General features: G+C 42.0%; 1 protein-coding gene across 3 annotated transcripts in view; it reads left to right on the top strand.

Moving 5' to 3' along the window:
- The window catches only part of asap1b (ArfGAP with SH3 domain, ankyrin repeat and PH domain 1b), a 47,464-nt gene that overhangs the window by 19,209 nt on the left and 15,699 nt on the right, over positions 1-12,556 (top strand). For all 3 annotated transcript variants that reach the window (XM_029528955.1, XM_029528956.1, XM_029528957.1), the window contains exons 4-13: positions 466-540; positions 977-1,026; positions 1,266-1,395; positions 5,666-5,751; positions 7,300-7,375; positions 8,109-8,195; positions 9,308-9,408; positions 9,562-9,631; positions 11,300-11,387; positions 11,597-11,645. In XM_029528955.1, the coding sequence (XP_029384815.1) occupies positions 466-540; positions 977-1,026; positions 1,266-1,395; positions 5,666-5,751; positions 7,300-7,375; positions 8,109-8,195; positions 9,308-9,408; positions 9,562-9,631; positions 11,300-11,387; positions 11,597-11,645 (812 nt within the window). The remainder of the gene's footprint in view (positions 1-465; positions 541-976; positions 1,027-1,265; positions 1,396-5,665; positions 5,752-7,299; positions 7,376-8,108; positions 8,196-9,307; positions 9,409-9,561; positions 9,632-11,299; positions 11,388-11,596; positions 11,646-12,556) is intronic.

Consider the following 12,556-nt stretch of genomic DNA (forward strand, 5'->3'; position numbering starts at 1 on the left):
TTCTGAATGAGAGCTGGTTTGTTTCCTTTACAACTCAAGATGACGTGAAGAAGTTCATCTAATGCTGCTTTATCAATCAAAGTTTTAGAAACCATTGTTACTAGGAAGCTTTGTGGGATTTCAGAAGTGTTACTCAAGCATTGGAAAATATTTTCACAGGTGGATTAACGAACATTTGGTGCTCTGGCAAGTGGCTTTGTAAGGATTTATAGGAAATGCAGTGCCGTGTTCATAGTAAACATGTCAACCAGTGATATCCGGACATCCATTTATTATCTGTACTGCTCAGGGCTGCCATGTTTTTTCCTCATTTACTAAAGTCAAACGATTAATTAGATTTTTTTTTTTTGACAGTAAGAAATGTATCCCTTAAATGCTAACACTGTGTTGATATGTTGCCTATGTTAGATAGGTGCCACGTTATAATGACCTCTGTTCCTCTGCTCCTGTTCTGTCTTCCTTCAGCTCCAGAGCCTCAGCCACAATGTGATCTTCACCCTGGACTCGCTGTTGAAGGGCGACTTGAAAGGCGTGAAAGGGGTAAGAGTTACTACAAAGCAGTTCCTCTTCCGGCACTTTTTCTCGCTCTCACTCCTGAGTGCCCGGCGATTTGTCTCAGCAGTGGGTCAGGTGAAATAGATATCTGTTCAGCACATCTCTCTGAGTGTCTGTGCATGTGAGTGGGAGTGTTGGAGGAGAGATGGGGGGGTTTAGGAGAACAGTACTTTAATTTAATGACCACACTGTGAATCTTTTAGAAATAAACAATGCCGCTGTGCTGAGGTGACGGGCAAGTAACTGCGTCTTGAACCTTTAATGTTAGGGGTTTGAAGGGCGTAGTCACTCCCTGGGTGGTCAGGACATAAATCGTAAGGGGAGTGAGCCATTTGCTGCGTCTTTGGTAGCGATACATCTCAAATAACGTTGTCCTCATGGTGACCTCTTTGCTGATGCTTGTCCTTCTGTGTTTCTGCAGGACATAAAGAAGCCCTTTGACAAAGCATGGAAAGACTACGAGGCCAAGTTGTAAGTGGATAATTAAAGTGTGCTGCTGTAATACTGCATGCTTGCATCATCTAACTCATTATAGCACACTAAATAATGGATCAAACACTGTTGATAATGTACACCGGTTTTGTTTGGATCCTCCAGGAGATATTTTGAAGCTAGAGCACGTTGTGAAACACAATCCTGCAGACTAAGACAAAAACATGTGGAAAAGAGAAGTTTCATGATTTAATGATCTGTCTTCTCTTTGGTGTCAGTACAAAGATAGAGAAAGAGAAACGAGAGCACGCAAAGCAGCATGGGATGATCCGTACCGAGATCACCGGGGCTGAAATAGCTGAGGAGATGGAGAAGGAACGGCGTCTCTTTCAGCTCCAGATGTGTGAGGTGGGTTGAAAAACAAGTCTGTTATCTTATTGACAGCTGGAATGAACTTACAGTCTTTATTTGGAAATCCTATCTGGATATGGCCAAATCACAAATCACCCCACTGCTGGTGATCCAGTGTGATCTGGAGGTGGTTTGTCTGGTGTGATATGATCAGACCTCAGATCAGATCAGATCAGATCTAATTTCAATCTAACATCATAAGAAAGAAAAAAAAAAAATACACTCAGCAAGTTGAAAGGTTGTCTAATTGCACCGCTTCCTGTTATTGAAAGCCAGTCCTGCAAAAGCTACAAGTACTATCAGTTGCTGAGTCTTCAGATTGAATAATGGATGTCTGTGGCTGTTTTCCCTGAGCTGGGATGCCATATGTTCGATATGTAGTTGACAACAACCTAACCTATTTCCATAGTCAGATTTGATCGAAATGAAACCAAATCCAGTCAATGAAAATTCTTAATATCAATGATAGAGGCTCATGAATCGTTCGGCATCACTGGTATTTGATGTCAGTTGCTAAAGGCTGATTCATATAACCTCTGTGTGTTGTCCAGTTATTCCTCCATGAATCAGTGGAACTGCTGTCTCATAATGAATCACTGAATTATCAGTAATTCCTTCACATCGATGTGCAGCACCACATCTAAATTTGCAAGTCCCTCATTCATTTAGGCATTTGAGCCCAAAAATCCAACTGAATGAAAAGCTGTATTTGTCGTCTTCTTTTAATGGGGTTATCCTGGAAAATGGCTCAAACACATGCAAATATGCCTTCTAACTTTTAGCTGATGGTTGTTGAAGTGGAGAATAAAGGTATTATAAATCGGAGTCCATGTTCATTTGAACCAGCCTCCCAGGACAACGTTTTCATCTTCTTCTTGGTACCTATGGTAACAACCCCCCGCCAACGCAGTGCTGACTGTGGTCTGAACGCCCACTTTTATACTAAAATCTGTCAGTATATACAGTAAAAGATTTTAAGCTTGAATTCAGTTTTTCTCTCTTAAGTGATATGAACAGTTTAGAGGCTGGTTGTATCGTTCCTGTAGGAGCTGGAGTTTTCCAAAAAGATACAGCTGTACTTCAACTGATTCAAGTGGATGGGCCAAAATTGGATGTTGCAATTGTTTCATGTCAGTGAATAAGATTTAGAAAACGCACCGCCAAAGGTCTCATGACACATGATGAGTATTTATCTGATATGCTAACCATTAATAAACCCTCTGTTCATCTTTAAGTGTTTACAGATGTTTCATTGTTTCTGTAAACGTGTCTGCCATTTGAGCGTGTTGCAACACTGTTTGAGTTGTCCTTTGGTATTTATTCTCAGAGACTATACTTGAAGAAAAGTGACAGCTAGAATTAAGTACAAAAAATGTGAGCTCTTTGTGCCCAAGAGAATCAGAACAAACTGTTAGAACTCACTCTGCTTTGCCAAAACTCCTCTCTGGTGGTGGGTGGGGACGCCTACGCCTTGTTCACTCTTTTATTCTGGTAGGGTTTTTTACTCCAATTACATAATGGACCAATGCCTGTTGTACTGCTGTTGGTTGTATGAATTATTCACTACAGAACTTGCTGCATTCTTTTTGTGCCCTCCCGTCGTCTCTTCTCTCAGGTTGACACAGAGGTATTTCCTCGCCCACATTTCCCACCTGTGTCCAAACATCCAACTATGTTACAGATCAGCCACTGTTGATGGACAAAACATCGACAAAAAAGGAAAACATAAATGTCAACAAGATTACAGCCATGATAATTTGCCCTCTGAGGCTACATGCTAACATTTCTGTTGGCATGCTGATAATGCCAGTAGAGCCGGTGGTGACATGGATACTGCACCAAAATAATAATATTAAAAATATTTTTAGTATTAATTTTTCCAATTCAAAATGGAGAAATCATCTTAAAAAAAAAAAAAAGGAAAAGTGACTTCCAAATGAAGTATTTAAGATGCTAGTGCAGATTTCTAACTTGTAAAAGCACCTAAGAAAATGACCATTCAGTCATTTTTGTTGGAAACATTTCTAAAAAATGATTTCCCTTTTTTAACAAATAGAAATTTTGGGTAAAATGTTATGAGCATAACATTAACAATATTTAGACATTTAAAGTGATGTTGCTGACCGCCCGGTGAATGTAAGTCCTATGTTTCGTCTTTACCCCCTGCTGAGGCAATCAGTTGAAATGTTTACAGTTTCTGGTTTCATTTTGAACCTGAATTGTGAACAGAAGGCCTAATCATCAGTCGCTGTAACCTCCAGAGATGGAGTCCACCTCCAGTTGATGCTGGATGCCATAAAGTTGTAGCTCCCACATTGTGTTAGCAATGGCTTCCCTTTTTGTTTTCTACTATGAGTGCAGACTTAATTTAAAATTTCTGGTTGCCTACAGAACTTTGTATGTTCATGCTTTTACTTGTGTGTGACTCGGGACGATCCTGATGTGTTTATTCTCATAAGATGTGGAAATCCTGTGGCCTGCTGGCTTCAAACAAAAGGCCTTTTGGGGTTTAGCTACTTGTTACTGAACCAACCTCACTATAAGTGATAGTTAGATGGCTGTGGTTTGAGGGATTTTACCAAAAAAAGCATTAGAGGGGCTCTACTATGCGAACATAATTTGCTTGTCTATATGCATATGTTGTACAGAATGATGTGATAGTTTCAGGATAAATGGAGTTCAGCATTCAGGCCAAAAAGTTTTCTAAGCCAAATATCTCACCAGCTGCTAATGTATATATATGTCAGAGTCAGATTTACACAATGAGACAGGACAAATGAGTGGACTGTTGTAATCATCACTAAAAAGGTCTGCTTAATGGAAATACTGCATTTCTAACATGGCGACGAGCACCATATGTCCAATATCGTAACATCTGGTGTTAAAATGGATGGCCCAAACAATTTGTACATTCATGGTTTCCAGAAAATGAATCCTTCTGACCTTGGTGCTATATCCATTATCAGGTCAGATGTTAAGTTTGTCCCGTGCTTTTGTTGTTTTCAACCTTCAAAATAAACCTGACCTGCTTTGTTGTACGTATCAGTATGTTACTGCAATTAATTTATACATTTATGTTGTATGTCTAAAATAATCTTTATCAATAAGTTGAGCAGACAAAATAAATATAAACAGAGAAGATTTACTAAATCAGCAGTCATGCTGGCTGAAAACACCAGTGGGGCTGTTGTGTGTGGGACAGTTACTGCACTCAATGATACAATCTGTTCATTCGATTTAACCTCATTTCTCTCTGTTGTGTGCTCTCACGCTTATTCCCTCTCTTTCTCACTCCATGTTACTCAATCACCAGATTACAGGATGCTCTCACTCTCTCACCCTTTTCATCCCACACTGTCAGTGAAGGAGGGTGGAAAGGCAGGGATCAGCAGGCTGCATTATATTCTGCCCAGACACGGCAGCCGTTCGAGCATCGCTGCTCATTCACACAAAAGAGTTCAAACACGCACATGCGGCAGTGCTCTCCAAAACACTGAACCCACACAAGGCTCAGACAAAATGTGGTTAATCTCCCGTCCAGCAAGCACTGTCAGACAGACAAAGGGACAAGGCATGCGTGCGTGAACACATAGATGCACACACACGCATGGACCCATGCAGGCACACTCATGATATAAGGAGCTAACTCAACATGGATGTCCGAATCAGAAGCTGCACAAAGATTTTGTGTAAGAGATTAAATGTTGCTGTGGATCTGAAAGTGGCTTTAGCTCTGACTCTTTGTAAATCTCTGTGGATTGGCACATTGTGGGATTAGCTCAGATTAAGATTTATCTTTTATTCGTTTGTTTGGTGGGAACGCCATCTGAAGACATTTGTTTTGAATCCTCAGACACCCAGACAGAGCATACAGCCGACAAAGCACTTGCTCGGGAGGCTGTCTTCTTTTTTTGTCATGCTAATGTAAACCATTTTTCATAGCCCCTTTGAAACTTTATTTAGATCAAGGGAGAAGGCTGATATTTTCTTGTAATATAAGGCATTTTCCTCCCTGGTTACCAGTCTAGTCTCCACTCCCACAGTGTCAAGGCAGTCCTGGCTCGCACATCAAAGGCTCCGTAAGGCATATGTGCACTCAGATGCGATTATCATAATGCAGGGTGTTCATACTCAGTCTATGGCAAAGCAAAAGTCTTCTTTCTCTGTGCACCAGTGCAGCCACATACTGCCTCATTAAACCAAAAAACATTAAAACACCCTGAATATCAACTCTTGGCTGAACTCTATACGTCTCTTTGCTTTGTAGTACCTGATCAAAGTAAACGAGATCAAGACCAAGAAAGGAGTGGACCTCCTCCAGAACCTGATTAAGTATTACCACGCACAGTGCAAGTAAGTACCACATGAATCCTTCAAACCTGAAAGTGTGAAGATCGTCTGTTGTGGTTTTCACACTTGTTGAGAAATGTATTTTCAGACAGGCCAGAGAAGACGGTCACATCTTTCCCCCTCATCTATGTCAGTTTTCTATCTCCTGTATGGCTCACTAATCTTCAGGGCAGTGTGTGTGTGTATTTATAAATGTATATCGTGCAGATCATCGTATGGATATGTTCTGACAGCTGTGGGGTTTGGTGGGTATATAAGTGGATGCTCTCCGTGCCAGAACTGAAACTCACAGTGGCCTTTCACAGAATGACAAATTTTCTCTCAGCGTTGCTAGGTCCTATCATAACACCAGCACCAAACAATGTGCTTCGCAGTTAATCTGTTCAACCTGGGATTTGATGGATAGCGACACAACAGCGGTGATGGATCACGACTACGGCCGAGAAAAGAATGAAAAGCTTTTTGTCAACTTTTACTATTCTTTTCAGGGACGTTAATAAGCATGGTGATCAAAGCTAATTCAGGATTTTTTTTGACTGTTGGACGTAAGTTAGGGTTAGGGTTAGACATGCTCAGTTTTTACATAGATCTTGTGAGTTTCTGATTTAGGGCCTTATTTTTATTTTAGAGGCCCCTAAAAGGAATTGACAACAAACAGGTTTTAGAAAAGTTATGATTCTGTGCAACACTGACGTGTGAAGCAAACGCACTTCTGAAAGTTTTGACACTTGACTCTCAGACACACCCGTCCTCTCGTGCTTGTTGTTACTTACTTTCAAACACTGAATCGAAAGAGTCTCTCTGAGATAAAAAGGAATGAAAAGGGGTTGAAGATTTCTAGGGGACTACTACTACTGTTTACTCAAAGCTGAACTCAAAATGCCTGTTGTAGGCTCCCCTTCCAAAGTGACACTGTCTATAAATTTTCCCAAATCTCAGTGAAATAGATGCAGAGTAAATTGTCATAATTACCAAAAGAGTAGTTACGCTAAATGCAACCTGCAAGGCCACCAGTACTTGACACGGCAGACTCACTGGAGTGTGAAGAGAGCTGTAGGATTGTCAATTTGCAGAGTGAAAGAAAACAAGCAGAAAAGATGTGAGAGTAATGAAAAGAGCAACAGAGGTGTTTGGTCCAAGAAGAAGGGGAGTGGTTGGCAGTAAGAGGGAGAGGTCATTAGCGGTGATTTGTGGCCGCGGAGTTGCATCGAGGTCTGCACCGCTGACAGATCTGTAATGGATTTCCGGATGTGCTAAGCACCTCTGCAAATCTGGTGCAGGACTCGGCCAGAGACGCCTTTGCTCTGTGCCAGGAGCAAAGGCGTCAGAACAAGCTGTGCTCGTTCTGTACATTAAACATAAACTGCAGCAATCTCTGTCTCTCTCTCTCTCTGACCTTCATAGGTGCCAAAAAGAGCATATTGTGACAGCTGACATTTGCAAAGTATTTACCATTAATGATTGATCCGTGTCTCATATTTGCTCCAATGAATGTAAATGTCAGTGGTACTCACGTTTACCTCTGCCTGCGCCCCCCCGCCCCCTTCCCAGTTTCTTTCAAGATGGCTTGAAGACGGCGGATAAGTTGAAGCAGTACATCGAGAAGCTGGCAGCTGATCTCTACAATGTAAATACTCACTCCTTTGCCTTTTCCCCTCTATCTTGTTCTCCGTCATTATCATCAGCATCAGCTCTGGTTTTTCACTCTGAATAAAATAAATTGACAAAGAAAAATTGAATCTCAAAGCAAACTTACTTAAAAAAGTTATTCCATCGGTATTTGAAATAGAGATAATCAGGTAATACATAGTATTTACATGCATCACGTGTTATAGGTCCTGTTAGTTAGACAAATGTAGTCCTGCAGTGACTTATTTGCAGTGCGTCCTCCTGAAGCAACCATTTTATTTCTCATTATTCGAGATAAAATGCTTTTTATTGGTTGATTTAGAATTAGAAACAAAACAGGTACATCCTGATTCCATGAAAATGCTAACGGCCTGAAGTAGATTTCAGACAAAAGACCCTCGCATTGCTCTCAGCAACATTGGATCTAATAAACATTTTACAACGTCTGATCCTCTGTATTACATTTATCAGGAGGCATCAGTGAAGTGTGGTTAGTTTGGTGTTAGTGCTCTGTGTTATACAAAGCTGACAGAAATGACACAACTAAGAATTGGCGGTGTGAAGGATGGCTCTTAAAGGGAATATTGGAAAGAGGCATTTGTGAAGTGACTGAGATAAGTTTGGGAGCACACCACTTTATTTCTTTATTTATGTCTAGGTATTTACACCAGGGATTTTTACTGGTGTAATAAATGGCGATTACTTCTCTTGATGCTCCTTTCTCACAACAGATCAAACAAACTCAGGATGAGGAGAAGAAGCAGCTGACCGCCCTGCGAGATCTAATCAAGTCCTCCCTCCAGCTGGACCAGAAGGAGGTAGGCAGGTCACACCCAGACACACTAAGCCAAGTTTGAACTTGTAGCCATGTGAAACTGTACACCAGCCCACACACATATATATCGGGCTAAACAGAGCCAGGTTGACTTTACTCAGTCGTTCCAGTCATACTGAACCCCCCCCCCCCCCCCTCACACACACACACACACACTTTCGGTGTTTTGCTATATTCCCCCCTCTCACTCTGGCCACTACCAGGTTAGGAGCATGTCTCCTGCAGCACAGAGCGAGTGCCCAGTGCTGTACCATGCTGGTAGCCAGTGTGTGGTAGGCTTTGCTGGTGACCAGTGTTGTGCCTCACTGGCTGCTCAGTGGAGAGCCACTCACTGCCAGACTTGACACACACACACACACACACACACACACGCGCACACACACACACACACACACACACACACACACACACACACACGCGCACACACACACACACACACACACACACACACACACACATACAATCTCGGTTATATTTGCACAAGCCAATGTAGCTGTGCATTGGTTCTTCAGCATCGTCTCATTTCACACGTTCACACTCCCTGTCCCGTTGTGCTGCATGAAACAAACTGGAGAGTCTTTCACATTTTACTTACACTTTCTGTAGCTTGTCTTGCTAATAGCACCTGTGCTAACCTTCACTTTTACAAAGTAAACACTTCAGAAAACGCCTGATTTAGATTTTATTTGGCACGTGGACAGGGAACACACACTTTCACACCCACCACTTGCGCCTGAGCTGGATCTTTCACACCTCTCCCCTCTATCTCCCCCTTTGCCTTCTGCTTATCTGGAATCAAGTCTAGAAGAGTAAGTGCCGGTGCATGTTGAGCATGCTGACATCCGTTGATTATGCTTGACATTAGCGTGGTTTGGCCCTTTAGAGGTGTTGCAGAGCATGCCTTGTAGATCTTCATCTGTTAGCACTCTCACTTCAGTTTACAAAGAACAGACCCTGTACTCTGGTTTTGGAGGATCAGTTTGTTGTGTATTTGTGGCTGTGATGCATGTCCTGATATACCTTTTCTGCACAAGCTATGTGTTTGACGTTGTTTTATTTGTGTGTGTGTTTGTGTTTTTGTGTGGGCATCCACAGGACTCCCAGAGTAAACAGGGTGGATACAGCATGCATCAGCTGCAGGGAAACAAGGAGTTTGGCAGTGAGAAGAAAGGCTACCTGCTGAAGAAGAGTGATGGGTAAGCTGCTAACACAGCCATCATTAAAAAAAATAAATAAATAAATGCTGACGTACACTGTTCATGTTGCATTAAGACGTAAAGAAGAAAGACATGTCAACCACCGTTAAATAATGTGTTTAACACCACCCTCCTCACATCCTCCTCTCACAGGCTGAGGAAGGTGTGGCAGAGGAGGCAGTGCTCAGTCAAGGGGGGCATCCTCACCATTTCTCATGCCACAGTGAGTACGAGTCGCTGAAACAGACACACACACATGAACTCCCTGACCCTCATGAGTAACTATGGGAATCAAAGGGAGAGCATTATGCAGGCAGGTTGTGTTGGGCTTTCTCCATCTGGAGGCTGGAAGAGTGAAAATGACATAGATGGGTTGTCATGGCAACAGTACACCACCCCCACCCTCCACAACCAGAGAGCCCCCACCTCCCCTCTCCCCCCTCCGCCTGCTGCGCCTCGGTGACTCATCTCAGAGCGAGAGTGAGAGAACTGTGAGTTGGTCTGTGGTGCACTGAGCAGCAGCAGCGGCAGCTCGATGTGGATTTTTTTTTTTTTTTTTGCTGTGTGGATTGCAGGATTCACATCTGAGTTCATTCTGTAACACCGCAGCTCTGCAGCCTCCTGCTGAGCCCAATCACTGCGTTCGGCTGATTAGGGCAGGTGTCAGATTATCTGTCAGGTCGAACTGGTGAAAAACAAGAGAAACATTTTGCATTTGGCTTTAAGGATTACAAAGGTTTTTCAAAACAAATGTGTTTTATCATCACAGCTTAAAAATCGTCAAAATATATTATTTAAAATATAATAGCACTAAGGGATTCCTCTACTATTCTGTGTAAATATCAGTCACATTAACGAGTCCAAGTCCATTGCAGTGCTGACAGAGAGACTTAATTAGAGATGGTGCCTTTTTAAATTAATATTTAACATCCTATCCACGTAAGCAGTTGGATTTGGGGTTGTTAGTGGCTCCTGCTGCTGAGGAATAGCAGCGATGCAGCCTGTTGGCTGAGCGGTGAACTTCTGGAGGCTTGTTTACCAACAGATACAGTTGCTGCAGTAATGATCATGACAGATGTGATTGCCAGCTTGTGCCCTCCTAGTTTTCACATATGTTATTTTCCTACTCTTAAGATGAGAGCATCACATGAAGCTTCACACAGCTGCAGTGTCAAACATGATAGCGTTTCTGTCTGGTAGAGGAGGCTTTGGGGAAGTGGCTGTCTCAGATAGAAGAAGTTTACTTCTGCTCTTCTCTCTTAAACTGCTTTGTCTGGTCCTCTTGATTTATGAGAACTTATTATCACCCTCCCCGTCTGGGGGCAGTTTAGCACCACTCCCAGTTTTTTGTTTTTTTTGTTTTTTTTCTCCAGCCCTTGTGGCAGTTGAACTCGAGGTGACTTGCATTGACGTGGCAGGATGCCAGCAGGGCGCTCGAGCTCCAAGGCTCATCCTGGCCTGTTAGCCTTTCATTCGCACGTGCATCGGCCCCTCCTCCACTCAGCCACTGCCAGGAGACAATGTTCAGTATCCATGTGCCAACTGGGTCCATTATTACAGTACACAGGCCAGCCAGCCCAGTCCAGCTCCTTAATCGGGACTAGAGAAGCCTTGAGTTCAGCTTTTTGCTGAAATGTGAAACCTTTTATGTGAATATTCAAATTTCTGAGACATACATTTGGAATAAAACAAAAGTGCTGAGTAATAAATATATATATTGTTTAGAAATGGTAATCAAATCATGTAAATTCTTCACTGCGCATAAAATGAATGAAACGATCATTTCATACAACAAACAGCTAATACGTTACATCACAGATAATAATCACGGCGACTTCAATGTGCCATATTGTGCATTTAACTTTGAGGCTGATTGTTTTTCTGCTTGCAGTCCAACAGGCAGCCGGTCAAACTCAATCTGCTCACCTGCCAGGTCAAACCGAGTGCCGAGGACAGGAAGTGCTTTGATCTAATTTCTCGTAAGTTTTCAACACACGTGCTGCACATTTCACTTCTGTCTGTGCCAGAATGGTCGGTTATAAATAGCTGTTAGCCGGGTGAAAGATGCAGACTTTCTTGCTTAAAGGAAAAAGGACTTGTGCAGCAAGTAGTGATATATTTGAACTGTCTTTAGCTTTTAAATAATACTCAATATAGGTGGTATAATCAACCTCCTGCTTTTCTGCAGATAACCGGACATATCATTTCCAAGCTGAAGATGAACAGGAGTTTGTTATGTGAGTACTTCATTGTTACTGTGCCTGCGTTTTTGCTTTATGACCACAGTGCGGAGATCTTTTATTCTTATCACCTGATATTTTGTCTTAAGCTGCCTGGGAAGGCCTTTCCTGTCTTGTGACCTTTTGCCTAAATCTAGTTATTGTTTGGAAACCTTAGTAATGTGAGGTTGGTTGCTGGCAACTTGGTCGTGTCATTGCCATTTTTGAAAACAGGATAGCAGGGGATTTTGAGGGTACTGTGACCTGAATTACTGCAGACCGCAAACTGTTATTTCCATTGTAGTCACACAATGGATAAAAACAGAGGGACAGTATAATTCAACACAAGTTTTAATAAAATCATCGCACACCAGTTGCTGGAATTTTCTGATTGTTTAGAAGGCCTTACTCACTTACCACACGACACATGTTTAATTTTGTTTCAAGGTAATGTAAATACTGTTATGTCTGGAACTAACTATTGCAGGTGAATGTTTGTTAGTTGAATAACCAAACAGCTAGTTTGGTTAGCTTCTGCAAGGAGCTTCTAGTTTACATAGTTAGTGAAACTCCATGAGACTTTTGTCTTCACTGTATTTGAGATGATTTATGCAAAATTAGAGTTAATGTCTCGAAACTACTTGTCTAATCAAATAAACCAAAAATACTTACACAGAAAGTGAATATCATAACAGTTTTGTACACTACTCTATCTTTATTATGTTTTCGCCTCCTCAAAATAAATCTTCCAGTAAACTGTGTTCCTCCTCATGGAAGAACCCTCCCAAATCTTGAAAATTAAACTGAACTCACACTCTCGCTGACTCTTCTTCAGCTGTTTAGACGAAAACACTCTTGAAACAGACTTTAAGTTCTGACACTTTAGTTCTGGGCTGGCATGATTTTCCTCTGATGTTGGAGGCTTTTCC

Source organism: Echeneis naucrates, chromosome 20 (genome assembly GCF_900963305.1).
Source record: "Echeneis naucrates chromosome 20, fEcheNa1.1, whole genome shotgun sequence".
Classification (NCBI taxonomy): domain Eukaryota; kingdom Metazoa; phylum Chordata; class Actinopteri; order Carangiformes; family Echeneidae; genus Echeneis; species Echeneis naucrates.